Source organism: Heterobasidion irregulare (assembly GCF_000320585.1).
Source record: "Heterobasidion irregulare TC 32-1 unplaced genomic scaffold scaffold_14, whole genome shotgun sequence".
Lineage (NCBI taxonomy): Eukaryota > Fungi > Basidiomycota > Agaricomycetes > Russulales > Bondarzewiaceae > Heterobasidion > Heterobasidion irregulare.
Genome location: NW_009258210.1, coordinates 1,187,744 through 1,204,837, shown reverse-complemented (window position 1 = coordinate 1,204,837; position 17,094 = coordinate 1,187,744). Strand labels below are relative to the sequence as shown.

The 17,094-nt window shown below is 59.0% G+C and overlaps 6 protein-coding genes across 6 annotated transcripts; 1 reads left to right on the top strand and 5 right to left on the bottom strand.

Moving 5' to 3' along the window:
* Positions 1 to 219: 219 nt before the first annotated feature.
* On the bottom strand, positions 220 to 1,913 carry HETIRDRAFT_482815 (uncharacterized protein; the record flags this gene model as incomplete). Its single annotated transcript, XM_009555203.1, has 9 exons — positions 220 to 445; positions 511 to 638; positions 704 to 727; positions 806 to 1,039; positions 1,096 to 1,169; positions 1,238 to 1,334; positions 1,405 to 1,586; positions 1,660 to 1,766; positions 1,843 to 1,913. The coding sequence occupies 9 exons, from the start codon at positions 1,911 to 1,913 to the stop codon at positions 301 to 303; spliced, it is 1,062 nt and encodes a 353-aa protein (XP_009553498.1). The 3' UTR covers positions 220 to 300.
* A 177-nt stretch (positions 1,914 to 2,090) lies between these two features.
* HETIRDRAFT_108301 (uncharacterized protein) lies at positions 2,091 to 3,639 on the bottom strand (the record flags this gene model as incomplete). The annotated part of the gene is made up of 5 exons (XM_009555202.1): positions 2,091 to 2,650; positions 3,043 to 3,117; positions 3,174 to 3,339; positions 3,399 to 3,521; positions 3,583 to 3,639. 5 exons carry the CDS (start codon positions 3,637 to 3,639, stop codon positions 2,091 to 2,093), a joined length of 981 nt encoding a protein of 326 aa, XP_009553497.1.
* A 779-nt stretch (positions 3,640 to 4,418) lies between these two features.
* On the top strand, positions 4,419 to 8,654 carry HETIRDRAFT_67936 (AAA family ATPase, CDC48 subfamily; the record flags this gene model as incomplete). Its single annotated transcript, XM_009554777.1, has 21 exons — positions 4,419 to 4,535; positions 4,633 to 4,797; positions 4,848 to 4,931; positions 4,981 to 5,095; positions 5,163 to 5,766; positions 5,796 to 5,859; positions 5,917 to 6,025; positions 6,083 to 6,181; positions 6,280 to 6,431; positions 6,484 to 6,693; positions 6,759 to 6,944; positions 7,013 to 7,121; positions 7,177 to 7,273; positions 7,327 to 7,462; positions 7,516 to 7,598; positions 7,653 to 7,757; positions 7,814 to 7,907; positions 7,964 to 8,233; positions 8,286 to 8,351; positions 8,414 to 8,502; positions 8,561 to 8,654. 21 exons carry the CDS (start codon positions 4,419 to 4,421, stop codon positions 8,652 to 8,654), a joined length of 3,048 nt encoding a protein of 1,015 aa, XP_009553072.1.
* Positions 8,655 to 8,756: 102 nt separating this feature from the next.
* On the bottom strand, positions 8,757 to 11,956 carry HETIRDRAFT_127025 (uncharacterized protein; the record flags this gene model as incomplete). The annotated part of the gene is made up of 7 exons (XM_009555201.1): positions 8,757 to 9,083; positions 9,131 to 9,987; positions 10,045 to 10,450; positions 10,504 to 11,325; positions 11,384 to 11,532; positions 11,585 to 11,713; positions 11,773 to 11,956. 7 exons carry the CDS (start codon positions 11,954 to 11,956, stop codon positions 8,757 to 8,759), a joined length of 2,874 nt encoding a protein of 957 aa, XP_009553496.1.
* Positions 11,957 to 12,470: 514 nt separating this feature from the next.
* Positions 12,471 to 13,322, bottom strand: HETIRDRAFT_456500 (uncharacterized protein; the record flags this gene model as incomplete). Its single annotated transcript, XM_009555200.1, has 4 exons — positions 12,471 to 12,489; positions 12,565 to 12,736; positions 12,769 to 13,216; positions 13,275 to 13,322. 4 exons carry the CDS (start codon positions 13,320 to 13,322, stop codon positions 12,471 to 12,473), a joined length of 687 nt encoding a protein of 228 aa, XP_009553495.1.
* Positions 13,323 to 13,988: 666 nt separating this feature from the next.
* On the bottom strand, positions 13,989 to 16,881 carry HETIRDRAFT_108305 (uncharacterized protein; the record flags this gene model as incomplete). Its single annotated transcript, XM_009555199.1, has 13 exons — positions 13,989 to 14,207; positions 14,258 to 14,268; positions 14,335 to 14,346; positions 14,401 to 14,700; positions 14,755 to 15,315; positions 15,364 to 15,414; positions 15,471 to 15,566; positions 15,619 to 15,731; positions 15,796 to 15,876; positions 15,938 to 16,049; positions 16,101 to 16,264; positions 16,330 to 16,410; positions 16,463 to 16,881. 13 exons carry the CDS (start codon positions 16,879 to 16,881, stop codon positions 13,989 to 13,991), a joined length of 2,220 nt encoding a protein of 739 aa, XP_009553494.1.
* Positions 16,882 to 17,094: the final 213 nt, after the last annotated feature.

Here is a 17,094-nt window from a genome sequence, read left to right as displayed (position 1 = left end):
GGAGCCCGCATCTGATCAGAGAGCGTCGATCGATGACAACGACACCTCGCCTCGTGCTCGGAGCGCGTTGCCCCTCAGCCGAGTCTGCAACGGCGGCGGCGACGTCTGGAGACTGCGTGACAGCGGGTGCAGCGTCGCGCAGAGGGACTGGGCTCCGCGCACGCCCACGCTCGCGTCGCGCGCGCGCTGCGCTCACCACTTGACAGCTCGACAATGGGTCCGGATCACCAGCATCTCGTATTTCACTCGCTACTAATACACACACACTCCGCGGCCCACTCTGCTCGTCCCTCGCTGCCTTCAGATCTTCGGTGTCGCGAACGCGCTATCGTTCGCCACGTCCGCGATCCGCCCCTCCAGGCCCTTCTGCTCCTCCCCGTCCGCGTACTCCACCGGGCGCCAGTTCTTCCCGTGCGCGACGAGGTGCATCAGGTCGTGCCGCGAGCTACGCGCGTCGTCCATATCAGCTCTCTGCGTCGCCGCCGCCGAAGCGCAGGCGGGAACACTCACTAGTTGCCCATCTGGTCTGCGACGATCTTGATGTCCCCGATCATGTCCAGCGAGATCTCTGCGATCGCCGTCTCCTCCACGCCCGGGTCGATCGGCGCCGTCAGCGCCGCTCCGTCAGGTCCGTATATCTAACGCGCGTCGCGCTGCTCAGGACCCCTACACCCGCTGTATATAGCCCGTGCGGCGCACTCACCGTCGTGAACCCGCCTCCTGGGAACTACGCAGCGCGGCAAACTCACATGAGCACGAAAAAAAAAACCCCGCCCCGAGCGCGGCAAGCGCGGGCGCCACGCACCTTGAACCAGGGGTACTTGTCCATCATCATGATCTTCGCGCCCTCCTCGCTCACGACGTGGCACGCCGTCAGCCCGAAGCACCCGCCCTCCATCGACACGGCCTGCGTCATGCGCGCGGACGCCTCGCCCGAGACGATGTACGGCGCGCCGCCCGTGTGCGCGGGGAACGCGGGCCACCACCCGCCGACGAAGATCTGCGGCAGCTGCGAGTAGAAGTGCAGCTTCAGCGCGGGCTGCGCGCTACGACGTCAGCAGGCCGTCCGCCGCGCAGCTCAGATTGGGGCCGAACCTGGATCTGCTCCCAGCAGTTGAGCGAGCCGAGGCGCCCGTACGGCGTCTGCACGACGTTGTGGATCGACTGGGCTGAGAGGGGGAGGCCGTGGCCGTGGCCGTGTGAGCGGTGTCTGTGGGAGCGCGCGCGCGGGACGTACCGCTGCCGTCGCCAAAGATCGTCTTTTCGTAGTGCGTGGGCTTGATCTTGCGCCGGTGGTTGATGATCTCGCCCGTCTCGGAGATCGTCGCTTGCGCCTGGCACACCCGTGAGCCCGCGTTCACGCGACGACGAGGAGAGGAAAGGAAAGGATGCGCGGACACGCACGATGTAGAGCGAGCCGCCGTCGCGCTCGGAGAACCCGAGCACGACGTACACCCCGAGCTCCTTGACGGCCGCGCGGATGCGGTCCATCTCGGGCGAGTGCACCGCGAGCGAGTTGGCCTGGTAGCGCGCGAGCAGGGGCTGGCAGGAGACAAAGTCGTTGCACCACGGCGTCCACGGGTACCCTGGAGGAGCGGCGGCGACGCACGTGCGGTTCAGCGTTTGGGCCCGCGGTCAGAGCCAGCGGGGGGAGCGCACCGGGGATGAAGACCTCGGGCAGGCCGATGATCTTGGCGCCCTTGGCCGCGGCGTCGCGGATGAGCCGGATGGTCTTGTCGACGCTGCCCTGCAGATCGAGCCAGACGCTGCGACCGCGGCGGGCGCGAACAAGAACGTCAGGAGTGGGATCGGACGGAGGAGACGGAGGCGGAGACGACGCACGGCTCGGCTTGCACGGCGGCGACCTTGAACTTGCGCGGGTCGCTGTTGCTGGGGCTGAGATTGACGGGCATGGCGAGTGTGTAGTCTGAGTGTGGGTGCGTTTGAAGCTGCTGACAGGCTATAGGGGCTGTGTGAGCTGCTGAGCGAGACGGGTGCTGGACGGTCCGTTCTTATACATCCTGCGAAGCGGCGCATGGGAACGCGGTGACGCCATTGTCCGTTTTGGCTTGGAGGACCTCTGCGGGATTCTATTGCGCGGCCACACGACGACACGGATGCGGGGTGCGGCTTGCGCTCGCCTGTGCTTGTTTCTTGCGATGCGAGCACCGGATGGAACCCGCACGCTTGCCGACATGGAACCTCAGGGTTGAGCGCGCGCGAAATCCGAATTCGGGGGAACTCGGGGACGCGCGAGCGTGTGCGCGACGCGGGTCCCACATCTGGCCTTTGCCCTTTGGGCGTACGGACGCGCGAGTCCACTTGACCTCGGGTGCGAATGGGGCTTCGGGGGTGCGCCGACGGTTTTGGACGCGGCTTCGATGGCGCCATCGGGTCAGCCGAGCTCCTCGAAGTCCCTCGAGGTTCCTCGCGGCCCTGCGTCCGACGGTTCTGTCCGACGCGGTGGGAGGAGGAGCCTCCTTCATGGACGCGTCTGCGGGTCGCGCGCGGAGCGCTTCGGGATGTTCTTGGCCGAGCGAGCGACGTGGGGGGATGGGCGCCAAACGGTGGGTGTTGCGGTATCGGGCTTTTGTGGGTTCGTGTCTGGCTCGAATGCACCTGTGTTCTCGGAGTCGCGAGAAGCGCGTCCCTGCGCGAGTACGTGTGCAATCCTGATCCGCCCGAGTCACTTGTCGCTGCGTGGTCAGCGCCATGTCGGTTGTGGATGAAAATGCTTGGCGGACTGGACAGTACTGGCTCAGTGTGCTGTACCCTTCTCTCGCTGACGTGTGCCACGGAGCTTTCATGATGTTCTGGTAGAGCATGTTATATCGTATGTAAAGCCGGTACAGGATGTGATGCTCAATCAATCCATGTCTACATCATCTCGGCCACATACACATCCGTCCACTCAGTGGAGTATGATAACCTCGACAATCATTCACTATCGACGTTTCTTTAGTGGGGTGGGTCTGGACAGGCAACCTTGGTCAGGTTTATCAGGCTTCTTCCACAGGATTGTACTCCGTCGCTTCTCCTTACCGCCGCCCGCGACGTTCAATAAGACACCGATCTTGTGATGGAGATCAAGGAAGTCTTGATTCAAATCCGGGACATCTGAACCAAAACGAGGATTCTTTAACCTAGGACGAGAGGGATCCTCTGAATCGGACGAGGAGGATCATTTGAGTCGGAACGAGAAGAGTCATCTGAGTCGGGACGAGGAGGATCGTCTGAGTCGGGACGAGGAGGTGCATCCTTCACAGGCTGCTTGAGATCTGGGCTTATATTGGATAAACTGGAGGTGCCAGACTTTTCAAATCTATATATAGCGCCATTCTTGAATTCCATCAGTCATTATGGAGCCTGTGAATGAGAAGCCTGTATAGAAAACACACGCTGATTCCAAACTGATGATCATGTATGCCCTTCCGCAATAGGATGCCGTTCTCGGACGAATCATAGGACTTCTTGAGAGCATCATGGGTAGCCTCACCCTTCAAGTCCTTGACTTCTGATGACTATCCAGATCATATCAGCGAGAGGCCGGGCACTTTGGCCAGATACCCTAACTGCACTCACCATATCGAACCATGCAAGAGGGAAGAAGTGGGCCACTTCCACGCCTTCGAAATTCATTCCATGATCTCGTGGTGGTGTAAACAGACCGCTCACGCGTCCAGATTGTTTCCTTTGTATAGTAGGACTCGGTTTCCTGCTTTCTTTTGCTCTGAAGACCTACGCTTGGGGAATGACGTGTATTTACCCATCTCTAACACCAGTCCGTTAGTAATGCCTCTAGGAGTCGATATCCTCATTTTTGAACCTTTGCACCTCGTACTGTTCTTCGATTTCCCTGTAGGTTCCGCTCGATTATGATCGTCACTCACAGGCGTGCCTCGAAGAACGAGTATCGTATCGTGTTATTTTGAGACCTTGGGTGCGCGCAGCTGCCTGCTCATCTACCCTAGCATTCAGGGCCTCCGTCCTTCGCCCCAGATGATAGAATTTTGCGAGAACACTTCCGCTGGTGTGTTCTTGTTAACCCGTTCGGTGGAGACATATCCAAAGATCATGCCGGGACCCACGACATTGACCTGGCCATATGCATGGAAGATCTTGTTGTAAGGGGAGACGCTCAGTTGGTGGATTTCGATGACTATATATATCAAGGATGAGAGCTTGGAAAAGAGCGTGCTTACCAGGTGACTCGGACGCATATCGAGGGCTTTGAAGGAGAGGGCCACCGGAAACATTACCGCGAGTAGGTAGCATGCTGTTGAGATTTTTCGAGGTTGAATTCAATGGATAGTGAACCTGCTCGAGTGTGAAGCTGTGAAGGCCCCGGACAAGCATGTGATATGTATGTGGACGCGCTCGACGCCGACTCGCGAGCCTGCACAGGCCTCCACCATCGAATGCCTCGACGCGCTCGCATTCACTTGCTTTCCCTCCGCTCCTCACTTGTCAACCTCCCCATCTCCATCTACGGCCCTCTGCTCGAGCGCAATATCGCAAGTCCTTCTTTCTCTCTCGTCGTCTCTCACCCATTGACTGCACTCGTTCTAGCGCCCGCAACATGTTGCCGTTCTCCTCACATGCACCAGTCCTGCACTGTCCCTCTCGTCCAAGCGGCCTTCGGCTGTGAACAGAGTCGATGCTTACGTTGGCTGGACTGGCATGCTCTCTGCCTCGTCTTTAGCCCACTTCAATGCCGTTGACCGCACAGAGAACCTTGAGACCGTTGAGATCGACCCACAGTATGCTCAAGGACTTGGGCTTTCCCAGGGCGACATTGTGCGATACTACAAACTATGAATCCTTCTTGACTTACTTCCTGCTCGCAGGTCGAAATTGGTCTCTTGCATGACTTGCCTACAGCCAAGTCTGTCGCGACGGAACCGCTCACCGCAGATGACTGGGAAATTCTGGTACTGTCGCACTCTCTTAGTCTACAACATCTCTTTACACGCGTTGCAGGAACTCCACGCCGACCAAGTAGAGTCTACACTGCTCTCACAAGTCCGCGTCGCATCCGTTGGTCAAGAAATTGATGTTTGGGTCCTCGGTCGCACACGCATCCGCCTACGCGTTGGTACGTACCCTTGGCTTTGCTTGCTTCTACCCGGAGCTCTCATAGCCGTGACTTCGATACGACGCAGTCTCCCTTGACCCATCCGATTCCAAGGCTCTCATCCTCACCACTAACACCGAAGTGTCGATCGCCCCGAAGACGCGTCGTCCTCGCCTCACCCCTGTGAGAAAAGCAACTTCATCTTCAGCACCCCCGGTGGAGATTGTTCCGCCGTCCAACTCTACCCCCTCTGGAGCCTCCAAATCACGGACTGTTGGGCTTCAGCTTCGCGTCCTTCCGTCGTCGCTCGTCTCCGTATCCATTTCGCAGTCGTCCGAGTTACAGACGATCGCCTGCGTCTCCTCGCAAACATTGAGCGCTCTCCGTTTCGAAGGCAGGCTAAATACAGACATCCAAGTATTTCAAGGTGACGTTCAGCGATTATTGCCCCCACCCGATCCGTCAGAGGGACCTTCGAATGCGGATTCCTCTGCGGTAGCGCCATCTGCCCAGGTTCTGCATCCTGGAGCGGCCGAGGCAGCTAAGAATAGCTCTCAGAAGGAGAAAAAGGATCAATCTGAGGTCCTCGTCTGCGGAAACGAAAGCGTGCCCCAAGGGCACGTCGTATTTGTTGGTGGAACTGATGGAGTAGCAGAATGGGGCCTCGTCCGGTCAGTCAGCCGTGTAGCACGGTCATCAACAAAACTGACATGTAGGCCAGACTCTTCATCGCAGCAGACTCGGATGCTTCTGCTTCTGCCTCTATAACCCCTGTGTTATCGTCAGTATAGTCTTTTTTGGGTCATTTCACGCAAGATGACACGAATCACAGTCCGTCCCAGACCCCGCCTCCCATCCACACCCTCGCAGGCGTCGACGACCTGCTTACCAAATGCCAAACCTTTTGCAACCATATGTTTTCTCTTTACAGGGCGAAGATGTTGACAGGACGTGCGTGCCTTTCCATCCTCGTCACTTTATACTTGTTTCATATACCTCTGGTGCTAGTGTCAGGCTTGTTGATCACGGGCCGTACGGGCGCCGGGAAGACATCTATCGCTCAAGCAACAATGAAGGCGCTGCAATGGGACCCGAGGACACACGCGTGTGGGTAGGCACTCTCAATCTTTGAAATCACAAGTTTCCGCCTGCAATCGATATAGAGCTGACCTGATATTGTATCCGCCTTCCATCCCTGCGAGCAGTCACCTATTATGTCGACCTCTCCCGATACACAGAGAAGTCGATTTCTGCCATACGCTCACAATTTCAGTACTGGCTCGACAAGGCCATGTGGCATCGGCCCACGGTTCTCGTGTTTGACAATATGGACAAGTTGCTCAGTGCCGAGCTTGAGGTAGAGCCGACCTCGTCATACTCTATCAGCGCTCTTGATATAAGTTTCGTAGCATGCAGACTCGTTCCGGACGCGCCAGCTGACGGAGATATTTGTCTCGATGTTCTCGAATGCTACTCATGATATCACACCAAATACGACGGGCATCCTCATCCTCGCGACGGCTCAATCCCAGTCCTCGCTTCATCCGCTGCTCAGCACCAAGCATGTTTTCAAGCAAACTGTTCACCTGAAGCCGCCAGGAAAGGACGCACGAAAGCAGGTGGGTTTCACACATCGCGTTGACCCTGCATGCGTGTCATTGAGGATGTTTGGCTGAGGACGTAGATCATCAGCCAGCTTGTCAAGGGACGCCTGGTCACCGCTTCAAACTTGGTGATCGACGAGGCGTTACCGCTTGATTTCGTAGCATTGTCGACAGAGACAGAGGGCTACTCAGCGACGGACATGCAGGACCTTGTCGCCAGGGCAGTCCATCAGGCTGCGATTCGGTCATCTAAGGGAGCATCGGGAGTGGACGCACAGGTGCGAAACGACCGTGTACTCGAAACTGCGACGATTCTTACTAGGATACGTTGTAGGTCTCGTTGACAATGGGCGATTTCCAAGCGGCGCAGTTGGGTTTTACGCCATTGTCTTTGCGGGATGTGCCTTTGCAAAAGTCGACTGTTGAATGGGCCGATATCGGAGGTAATGTTTGCACCTATGATAAGCATGATAGGATTGCTGACGCTAGAGTGCATAGGACTGAACGAAACTAGGCGGGCGCTCAGGGAGACTCTGGAATGGCCGACGAAGTACGCAGCCATATTCGATCAATCACCTTTGCGGCTTCGTTCAGGGTACGTCGAATTGCGAGGTATGCTTTTCGAACGATGCTCTGAAACGCGTTCAGGCTGTTGTTGTACGGATATCCGGGATGCGGAAAGACGCTCTTGGCCTCTGCCGTCGCAAAAGAGTGCGGCTTGAACTTCATCACCGTCAAGGGCCCAGAGCTGCTCAACAAGTACATTGGTGCGAGCGAGAAGTCTGTGCGTGGGTTGCCTTGGTATCGACGGTGTTCAGACTAACGGGGTTCGCGCAGGTACGGGATATCTTCGAGAGAGCCAACGCCGCAAAGCCGTGCGTGCTGTTCTTTGACGAGTTTGACTCGATCGCCCCAAAACGGCACGTCCACGGCCTTGCAAATTTGTGACCGACACTTACGAAACAGGGGATCAGAGGACACGATAGCACGGGCGTCACGGACCGCGTGGTCAATCAACTGCTCACGTTGATGGATGGTGCCGAGGGACTCGACGGTGTCTACGTCCTCGCCGCCACCAGGTCCGTATCACAGCCCTTGGATGTCAGCGATCCGACACTCAAAGTCTCCTCCTCAGCCGACCCGATCTCATCGACCCCGCTCTCTTGCGTCCGGGACGTCTCGACAAGTCCCTGCTGTGCAACATGCCCACCGCGGAAGAGCGAAAGGAGGTGAGTCCCGTTCAGCCATCCCGATCCAATTCAAGTGCTTTCCTAGCCACGCGCAGATCCTGCAAGCGCACGCTCGCAAGGTGCCCGTCTCTCCATCCGTCGACTTTGATGCCTTGGCGCGGGCGACGGACGGGTTCTCGGGGGCCGATCTCCAAGCCTTGCTGTACAACGCCCACCTTGAGCTCGTCCACGCGTCCATCAGCACTAGTTCAGGGACGACCAGCAGCGCTGACGCGAGCGATGAGCCCGTGGATTACGTCTCGTTGGGTGCGGTCTCGAAGACTGGGGTCAAGTCTCGCGCAGAGGAGGTTGCCCTCCAACGACGGGTGACAATTTCTCCAAGCCTTTTGCATGCACTCCAAATGACCTCGCACACAGCTCAAGCAGCTACTGTCCTCCCCGGACAGCCCAGACAATCAGAAGACGGCCATGGAACCAATCAAGGTAAATGTGCAGGTCTCAGTAACACCAAAAAAATATCTGTATATTGAACGAGCACAACACAGCACGAGATCCATGACGAGCATCTTCATCGTGTCCTCAAAACGACGCGGCCCTCGGTATCTCCCGATGAGATCAAAAGACTAAGGAGAATGTACGCTAGCGCAGTTCTCGTCCCACCCAAGTCATCCGTCACTGACCAATGCCCCCAGCTACGCTGCGTTTGTCTCGGACAGGAGCGGCGAGCTGCCCATCCCGCCGGATGCGGAGGCTGCAGGGGTAGGACAACGGGCGTCACTCATGTAAACGAATACATATCGAACAAGCAGCAGTAGCATGCATGCATGCATGCGTGTGGCAAACGATAGAAAGACCCAGCCCCTCAAGTCCAAGCGATGGGCCGGGGGACTACAACTTCATCAGTCCCTTCATCGCGTTGGCGATGGCGAAGCTCGACTTGGCCATGATCTGCCGCGACTCCTTGGTCACCTCGGGCATGGCCTGGACCTCGCTGAGCTTGTTCGCGTGGTCGCTGAGCTCGTGCAAAATATCGTTCCCCTGCTGCGCCGACGCGGGCGGGAGGTTGTCGTGGCAGACGGCGACGATGCTGGACACGATCGTGATGATCTGCGTGAGGTTCTCGTTGAGCGTCGGCGAGGGCGTCGGGGAGCGGACGCCGGACAGCACGCTCTGGATGGCATAGACGATCGACTCGGTCTGCGCCTCGAGATAGGGCTGCGAAAACGTGAGCGATGGGAGAACGAACCGGAGCATAAACGTACCTTGAGCTCCGTCCAAGCATCCTCGGAGCCCTCCGCGACCGCCGAGTCGTCGCTGAGCACGCCCGTCGTGCTCCCCGTAGGCACCCGGTCAAAGATCGGCGGCGGTGAGCTGCCCGCGGAGCTCGAGCGCTCCGACGACGCCTTGCGGGAGCGGCCGTCGCCCGACGAGCGCCCCGAGAACGGCGTGCGCCCCGACTGCGACCCGGCCGAGTCGGGCGGTTGCTGGCGGAGTAGGTTGAGCTGCAGCGGGTAGTACTCCTCCTCGGAGCGGTCAACGCGCCTGTTCGAGGCCGATGACGAGCTCGCGCGCTGCGCGGATGCCGCTGGCTTCGCTTCCTCGACTGAGCGCAGAGTGGGCGAGAACCCGTTCGAAGCGGACGCTGGCGCAGGCGCGGGCGCGTACTGCTCCTGCTCCTGCTTAGTCGCCCTGCGGATGAACACCGCGCGGCCGATCTCGGTAACCGCGGCCGAGACGTGGCTCGCGGCGGCGTCGAGGAGGCTGACAGGGGACAGGCCGGAGCTGGTGGCGTGCGTCTTGGAGGCGGCGACGAGGTTGCCAAGGGTCGCCTCGGCGCGCTCGCGCAGCGCGTGGAGCAGATCGAGGTCTGCCTCGGGGGCGCGGTCCCGCCGCGGGCGGCGCTCGTACGCGCGGACGTCATCGACGATGGCGGAAACCGCGTTCACGACGGCTTTCATGGGCGTGAGGACGCGCGTCGGGGCGTTGGACCGCCCGGCGGAGAGGAGGTTGTCGATCGCGGTCAAAAAGGCGGTGACGTGGATGTCGGGGATGCCGCCGTCCTGCGACATGGGCAGCTGCTCGTCGAACTTGGGCGTTTGTAGGAATATCTGCGAGGTGGCTGTGTAGGGCGCGGTCAGCCGACACTCGTGCACGGGGACGAGAGACGAGAGCGCACCTTTGAGGCTCCGGAGCTCGGTCTTGGCCTGCTCGTACTTGCGCTTGTAGTCCTTGAGCTGGATGTCCATGTCGCGGATGACAACGAGGTCTGAGTCTTTCGAGGTCATCAGCTCGTCGTTGCGCCGCGAGAGGTCAGAGACCTCCGCGAGGAGGCCCTCCATGTCAGAGCGCAGCTGGTCCATGATCTCGGGATTGGCGCCGCCGATGCCGCCCGCGCGCTCGTCCTCGAGCCGCTCGCAGCGCTCGTCCTCGAGCCGCTCGCAGCGCTCGCGCAGGATTTGCAGCTCGTCCTCGTCTTCGCGCGCGCGGCGCGCCTCGCGCTCCCGCGTGCGCTCGTGGTCCTCCCGCGCGTCGGCGAGCTCCTTTTGGATTGCAAGCATCGTGGCGCTCTGCTCCTCTGCGCGCTGCACGAAGGGGGGTTGAACAGACGGCAGGACACGCACGACGGATGACTCACCCGCCTGAGCTCGCCGAGTTCGGCCTCAAGCTGCTGAACGCGCTCGTCGCTCTCCGTCCTGTGGCGCTCCCTCTCGCCCGCGCCCTCGACCTCGCGCTCGAGGCCGGCGATGCGGCTCTGCATGGTGGCGATCTTGAACTCGTAGTCGCGGCGCATCTTCTCATGCTCCTCGCCTGCGCCGACGCTCGCGCGGCCGTTCTTGAGCGAGCGATCGGATGCGACGGACGCGCGCCCGAATGACATCTTGTCGTAATAGTCGTCGCCGCCACTGCGCCCGCCCGCGTCCTCGTCGACGCTGCCGAGGCGGCGGGTGAGCGCGCTGAGGCCGCCCTCCATATCGTCCGGGTCGGGCTCCTCGCCGGCGGTGCTGCCGCTCTCGCGCGCGTCACGGCCGTAGGGGACCTCGATGTCCTCCTCTGCGATGGTGCTCTTGTTGGGGATGATCATTTGGCTCTTGGCGGTGGCGCTCTGGGCGTTGGTGGTGCTGGTCGAGTCACTCGCGCTGGCTGCGCTCGGGCGGCGGCCGGCGGGGTCCTGGCGCAGGTCTTCGGAGGGCCGTCGACGCGAGGACGGGGGGAAGGGTGCGTCGTCGCCGACACCGCCGTAAGGGTCTTCGCTGCGGCGGTTAGAGGAGCCAAAATCGTCTTCGCTAGGACGGCGGCGGGTGCCGCTGCTGCCGGGGCGATCGCGATCGTCGGAAGTGCGGGTGAGGCGGGGGTTGGGAGGCGGGGTGGGGCCGTTTGAGCGGGGGGACGTGGGGAAGTCGGGGGAGGGATAGTCGTCGTAGGTGGAGCCGGGGGATTGGCTGGGTGGATTCTCTGTCTGACGATGGAGTGAGTGCGGGAGGCAGGAATGGGAGGCGGACGGAGGCGGGACAGACCTCTTCCTTGAACTCTGGGTATCGCCGCGCGAGCTCGTAGTAGACATCGCTGGAGAGATCCTTGAAGCGAGAGGTGGGCAGGGTAGCGAGCTTTTGGCGGGCTTGGTTGCGCTTCGGGTGAAAGTCGTCGCGGACGGGGAGAAAGGGAACTGCAAGAGAGCGTGAGAGGGGGCGCGAGAGGGCGCGAAGGGATGAGATTACTGTCGTTGGTGTCCGCGTTGTTCTTGCGGCGGACAAGCTCATCATATACGTCGGTGGAGAGCTCCTGGAACTGCTGGCGGGTGAGGCGGGTGAGCTTCTGACGGGCGGTCGAGCGGGAGTTTGCGGGCTCTGTGAGAAGAGTCTAGCGCGGACGTCGAGTGCGATGAAGAGAAGAGAGAGAGAGATACCTTTGGCGAGGTAGGAGGCGAGGTAGCGGTTCAGCTCCTCGAAGTGGGTGCGGGCGATGAGGCGGGGGTCGAGCGGCGCAGCGTCCTTGATGGGCCGGTACGACTCTGTGCGGTAGTTGGAGATGCCCGAGTATGTTGTGTTTGTGGGCGACGCTGATCTTCCCGACGTGAGAGAGCGCTTCATGGCTGGAGGGGATGCGGGAGACGTGTGCGGAGGGGAGGAGGAAGGAGTGGTCGTCGTCGCGGGCGTCGTCGAGCGCGCCGCATGCGCATTGCAATCTTCCCACGCCCTCGGCCTTTGCCGCTCCAGCCCCGATTTCATTCATTCATTCATTCACGCCGGCCGATTGGTCTGCCCTCACCACCGACGACATCGTCACCCGCGCGCCTTATTCGAACGAAGGAACAATTCATCGAGGCCCAAGCACTTCGGACCTAGTAGACTACAACAAAAACAGCGCGGGAAACACTCAGAGACACAGAATCACTAGTACACAGCCCCCCTCCCTGGATACCCTAGATGCCACAAGAAACGGCGGGATAAGAATAAAAAATAAAAAAAATCATGCAGCCCATCGTCCTTGCGGTTGCATGAATGCGTCAATAACTCTTCCCGGTTTGCGATCCATCTCCGCGGTGCGGCCGATAAAACAACAGACAAGCTCCACGGCACGACTATTGAGGAGGCTCGGAAGTAGTCAGAGCGGCTGGAATGCACTGCCCTTGACCGACGAAACGCGTGAGCGCCATGGCGCCCGACCCATGCGAAAAACACTCGATCAAACTACGTACAGAAGCTCTGTGGGCCGAAAGGCGTGCCGGCGCAGACGCGCGTCGAGATACTCCTGTGGCTCTCCCATTGGCTTCCCCCGCGCTGGGAACGCGCTGCCGGCGGATCCGTAAGGGGAGATATGACCAGGATGCGTCGTGCCCGTGGGTGGCATTATATTGTGCTGTTGGCTAGCTGCAGGCACATGAACGCGAGGGATCTGCCACCGGCGATGCGAAGCTTGGGGAGACGCGGGGGAGAGGAGGACTCCGAGTCAGAGGAGGGCGCAGAGGAGGGGGCACCGAGGTCGGAGGCGGGGGATGGGGGCAACGCCTTGCAGAGCGTCGGTAGGGGGGTAGACGGGCGCTTCTTGAGCGCGCGCCGTTCCTCTGCAGTCGTCTGCGTGTACGCAAAGCGTACGCTACGCTTGTGCGCCTTGGCTCGACGTTGAGGGCCGGCGGCAGCGCGAGGGAAGGAGCTGGAGGAAGGGCCGGTCAATGAGCGAGGCGTACTAAAGGCCGGGGTCAGGCCGTGCTCGCCGCTCCATCGCATGAGGTGTGGCATGGACGGCGGGGAGGATGGCTCGAAGGTGGGGACATTGTCGGTGCACAAGCCCCACGACGCGTCATTGAACGCGGTGGACGAGTACTCGTAGTTTGCATACGAGTGCTGCTCCTACCATAAGGCGTTAGCGACAGGACACACGGCGAGAAGCAGACGGCAGTGGGCGCACCTGGGATGCATAGTGTGCAGCGTCAAGGAGTGCTTGGAATCCGGACATTGTGATGAGTATATGGAGAAGTGGGAGACGTTGGATGGTGTTCGGTGGTGGGTTGCGGGTGAGTGTGCTGGGAGAAGAGGCTCTTGGTTTGAGGCAGGGTATTTATGGGCTCTGGAGGAGGTCAAAGCTCGCGGCGGTGACGTAAGAGCCACGGGTGGCTCGTTTGGTGCTTGGACAAGAAGCCCCGCCGAGTGGTGCTGTGGACAAAGGCGGACCTTGAATTACCGGTGTGCAGGTGGCCTTCGGCGGCTGGACCGTGGCAGTAGGTCTGACGGGGCCAGGACCAGGAGGCCATGAAGACAATGAGGGGATGGAAGGTTGAGCTGGACAGCGCAGTGTTACGGACATCGCCTGATGAGGAGGCCTGCCGCCAGAACGAACCATCCGGCAAACGCCGAGCTCAACTCGGAGGGACGCGTCTGGTGCTTGCGCGCGCCGCGCATTGCAAACAACCTTGGGACAGCTTCTCACATTGCAGGACATGTACTGAAATTTGGTATGTGATCCGTGCGTATCTTGCGATATATCCTAGCTAACTCTGCGATTGCAATTCTCCAAAAAAAATGGATTAAATGCCCCAGAATGATATATATGCCCTTGATATTCCACCAAAATGGATCGTTAGCACCATAGTCCATTATTCCCATCTTCGATACCACCATGCCATCATTCCTCCATCTCATCTCCATCACTAATATACCCGTCGTCTTCCTCGTCTTTCTCGTCATTCCCTTGTGCCTCTCCGTTCCCTCCTGCCTGAGTCACAGCCGACCCGCCATCAGTATTTCGCAGCGCAGGGATTTCGTACGCCTCCTTTGGAAGCTCAGCACCTGCGGGTATGGTCAAGATCCCGAACTCGAGGGTGGGGCAATACCCGTTGTCATGCTGCAGACTGGATGAGCATTCGAGCAAATAAAATGCAATCAGGGGCGTACTTGATGTTTTCCTGTATGCGACGAAGTGAAAAAAAAGTCAGTCTCATCGTTCAACTACCTTGGTCGGGAGTTCTCACCATAGAATCCGACTTAAAGAGAGGGATCAGTGAAAAGGCCAAAAAGACGCAAGGGGCGCGACTCACTGATCTTTTCTCCCTCATCTGGCTTCAGCTCCTCCATCCCATTTGGGACTGCACCAGCAACCTCTCCCTTGACAAATTTGACCTCGTTCACAAACCCATACTCACCCGCGCGTATTTTCAGGCTCTTGATTGTCTCATCCTCACCAATACTCAACCACGTCGTACCCCCGCCGAGCTGCATCTCGCCGCCGTGCGCAGTTGTTTTCGCACCCATGATCTCACGCGTGCCGTCTTCGTAGTGCACATACACCCCGTCGAACCACGCGCCCCTCTGGATCTGCAGCTTCTTCGCACGAATGACTGCACGTGCGCGGTCAACGGCTATCCTGTGAACGACCAGAACAATGAGCGCACCTTGGCCCTTTTTGCCGAGCTTCGTGAGCAGCACCGCCCATCGCCATACTCCCCAGCTGCCCTCGGGGCCCCCGCTCATCACGCTCTTCTTCTTCACCACAAACTCGCACCCGGGGAGCGTCACAAGTGCCTCACTCGTGTACTCCCAGAAATCCTCGATCGTCTTCTGCGCGCCATCACCGGCCGTAACCGTCAAGCCGATCTTCACAGGTGTCTCCTTGTCTTCCCTCTTCGCATCGGTCTCATCGAAGTCCTTGTGCACCTCGTCCAGCTTCAGCACAAAATCCAGCAGTCCCCTGGCTCGCATGTCTTCTTCCCGTACGAGCCGCCCGTTCCGCGTCCATGTCACCAATGCGATTCCCCGCTCGCTCTTGATGACTACGCGGTCCCTCAGCGGCTGCATCGAGATCGCTGCCTTGGTGCTGGTGCGCGGTTTATCCCCTGGCAGTGCGAACAAAGGGTGAATCGCGAGATGAAGCATATCAGCGAGGTGCCAATGATTTGAAGTTTTCGCAGGCATGGAAAGGCGTCCAGGGGTTTTTAGGCGCGCAGAATAGCTCTCTGCACATATGAGCAAGATACATGCATGCCGATACCGACTGAACTCACCTTTGGCAACGAAGCTCCTGTTCCACTCGACATAGCCACGGCTCATAATTCCTAGCATCACACATTGAGCATGCCTCGTTCTGCGATCTATGGATGCAGCAGCTGACCTGAAGACTGATGTGGTAACCCGAAAGCATGCCCGACTTCATGCAGCGCCGCGCCCTGTCCTATACAGCACGCCTCCCAATATGTCCCACACTCGCCTTCGCGCTCACGTTAGTCTGGCGATGCCTGTTGGCCCAAGAATGAGCTCACCATTGTCATTTCCAACGCCACTGCGCGCTGTCACGCGGGTCGCATCGAGCAAGCAGGGCACCATCTCCTCTACGAAGCGTGGCCATGCCCAGTGCGTGTGGCTTCCAAACATCCTGTTGGGCGTCACAAATGATAGAATGAGCTTGAGCCTCCGTCGATTTGACACCGTACACTCACCCAAGGTGCACCTTGCCATGCTCTCCGCCTGTCCCGCCGAGAGCTGCGTGGCCGGTAATCAGGTCGTGGGCAGGGTCATAACTGCGTTATTGGATCAAAATCAATCTACAAAACGCCTCGTGCACAAGAGTAGGTCACGCACTGTGAATCGAGAATCAGTCCTGCGATAACAGGACCTTCGCTCTCGCCTTTGAACACCTGGAAGGGACCCGCATACCGCCCGATTGCCTGGTGGAAGTAGTTGTACAGCCCGTCTGCGCATCGCAGGGTCAGTCATGGCAGGTATTGCGAACGAACCGGTCTACCTTTGTTGCCCGCCCTCGGATTCTGCTGTGCCAGGTTCGAGTTGCGAATCTGTGCGGTTGTGTATTCGGACTTGATGGTGTGCACTTTCGCGGTCACGCGCCAGGTAGGCTCTTCGTCTGCGATGCTGAGCGTGTCCTGAGCCCATTCCTCTTCGAGACGGAAGCTGTCCATTGATGATAAGAATCCACGATGAACATTGTAAAGGCGCTCAGCGCGATCAAAGCGAACCGCGCAGAGACTGACCTGCGGCGACCAAAGCCATTCTTGCGCATCTCCTCGGCGGTGTATGCTTGACACATGTAAGCCCACCTAGAAACCAGAATGATTCAGCGATTCAGGTTAAGGGTGGACGGATACTAACATCCGCATCTTCTTGATAGCGGCGGCGAGGTCTCGGTGAGAAGGGCTGGCAGCCTTATCGGGAGGACAGTCCATCCACTGGGGGCTGTCCTTCGCGACCATGATCGCTAGATGCAAGGGAGCAATATGAAGCAGAGGGAGATAGGAAACATTCGAGACAACGAGCGTAGCGCTGGCGTTGCCGTTCAAGGTGAAAGATATGGTCTGAGGACCGGGCTGCAGATGCACGAGGGCCTTCCACGCGCCTGTCTCAGGCGAGATCGGGAACGTTTGAGATGGGAAGGATAGGGTGTCTACGGTGATGTACGGCGACGCGCTTTCATTCAGCTCGTTGAGCGAGGAGATGGTGCCTGTGACGAGGACGAAACGCTGGTGGATGAGGTCACCGTCTGCGAGATTGTCAAGGACAGGGAAAGACATGAGGGGCTCTGAGGATGGAGACATGCTGTTGTGGAATGGTTTTATAGTAGGAGAAGTCATGTCACATGTGGTCGGGAAGCGAAAACCGAGAGGGAGACTTGGACGCGACGCGTCTATGGCACGTGGTCTCATTTAATCCATCAAAGGAGTCATCTTGCTCATGTACGCGTTTAGACAGCCTTCGCTTGTTCCTCACGCAAATGAGTCTCAATG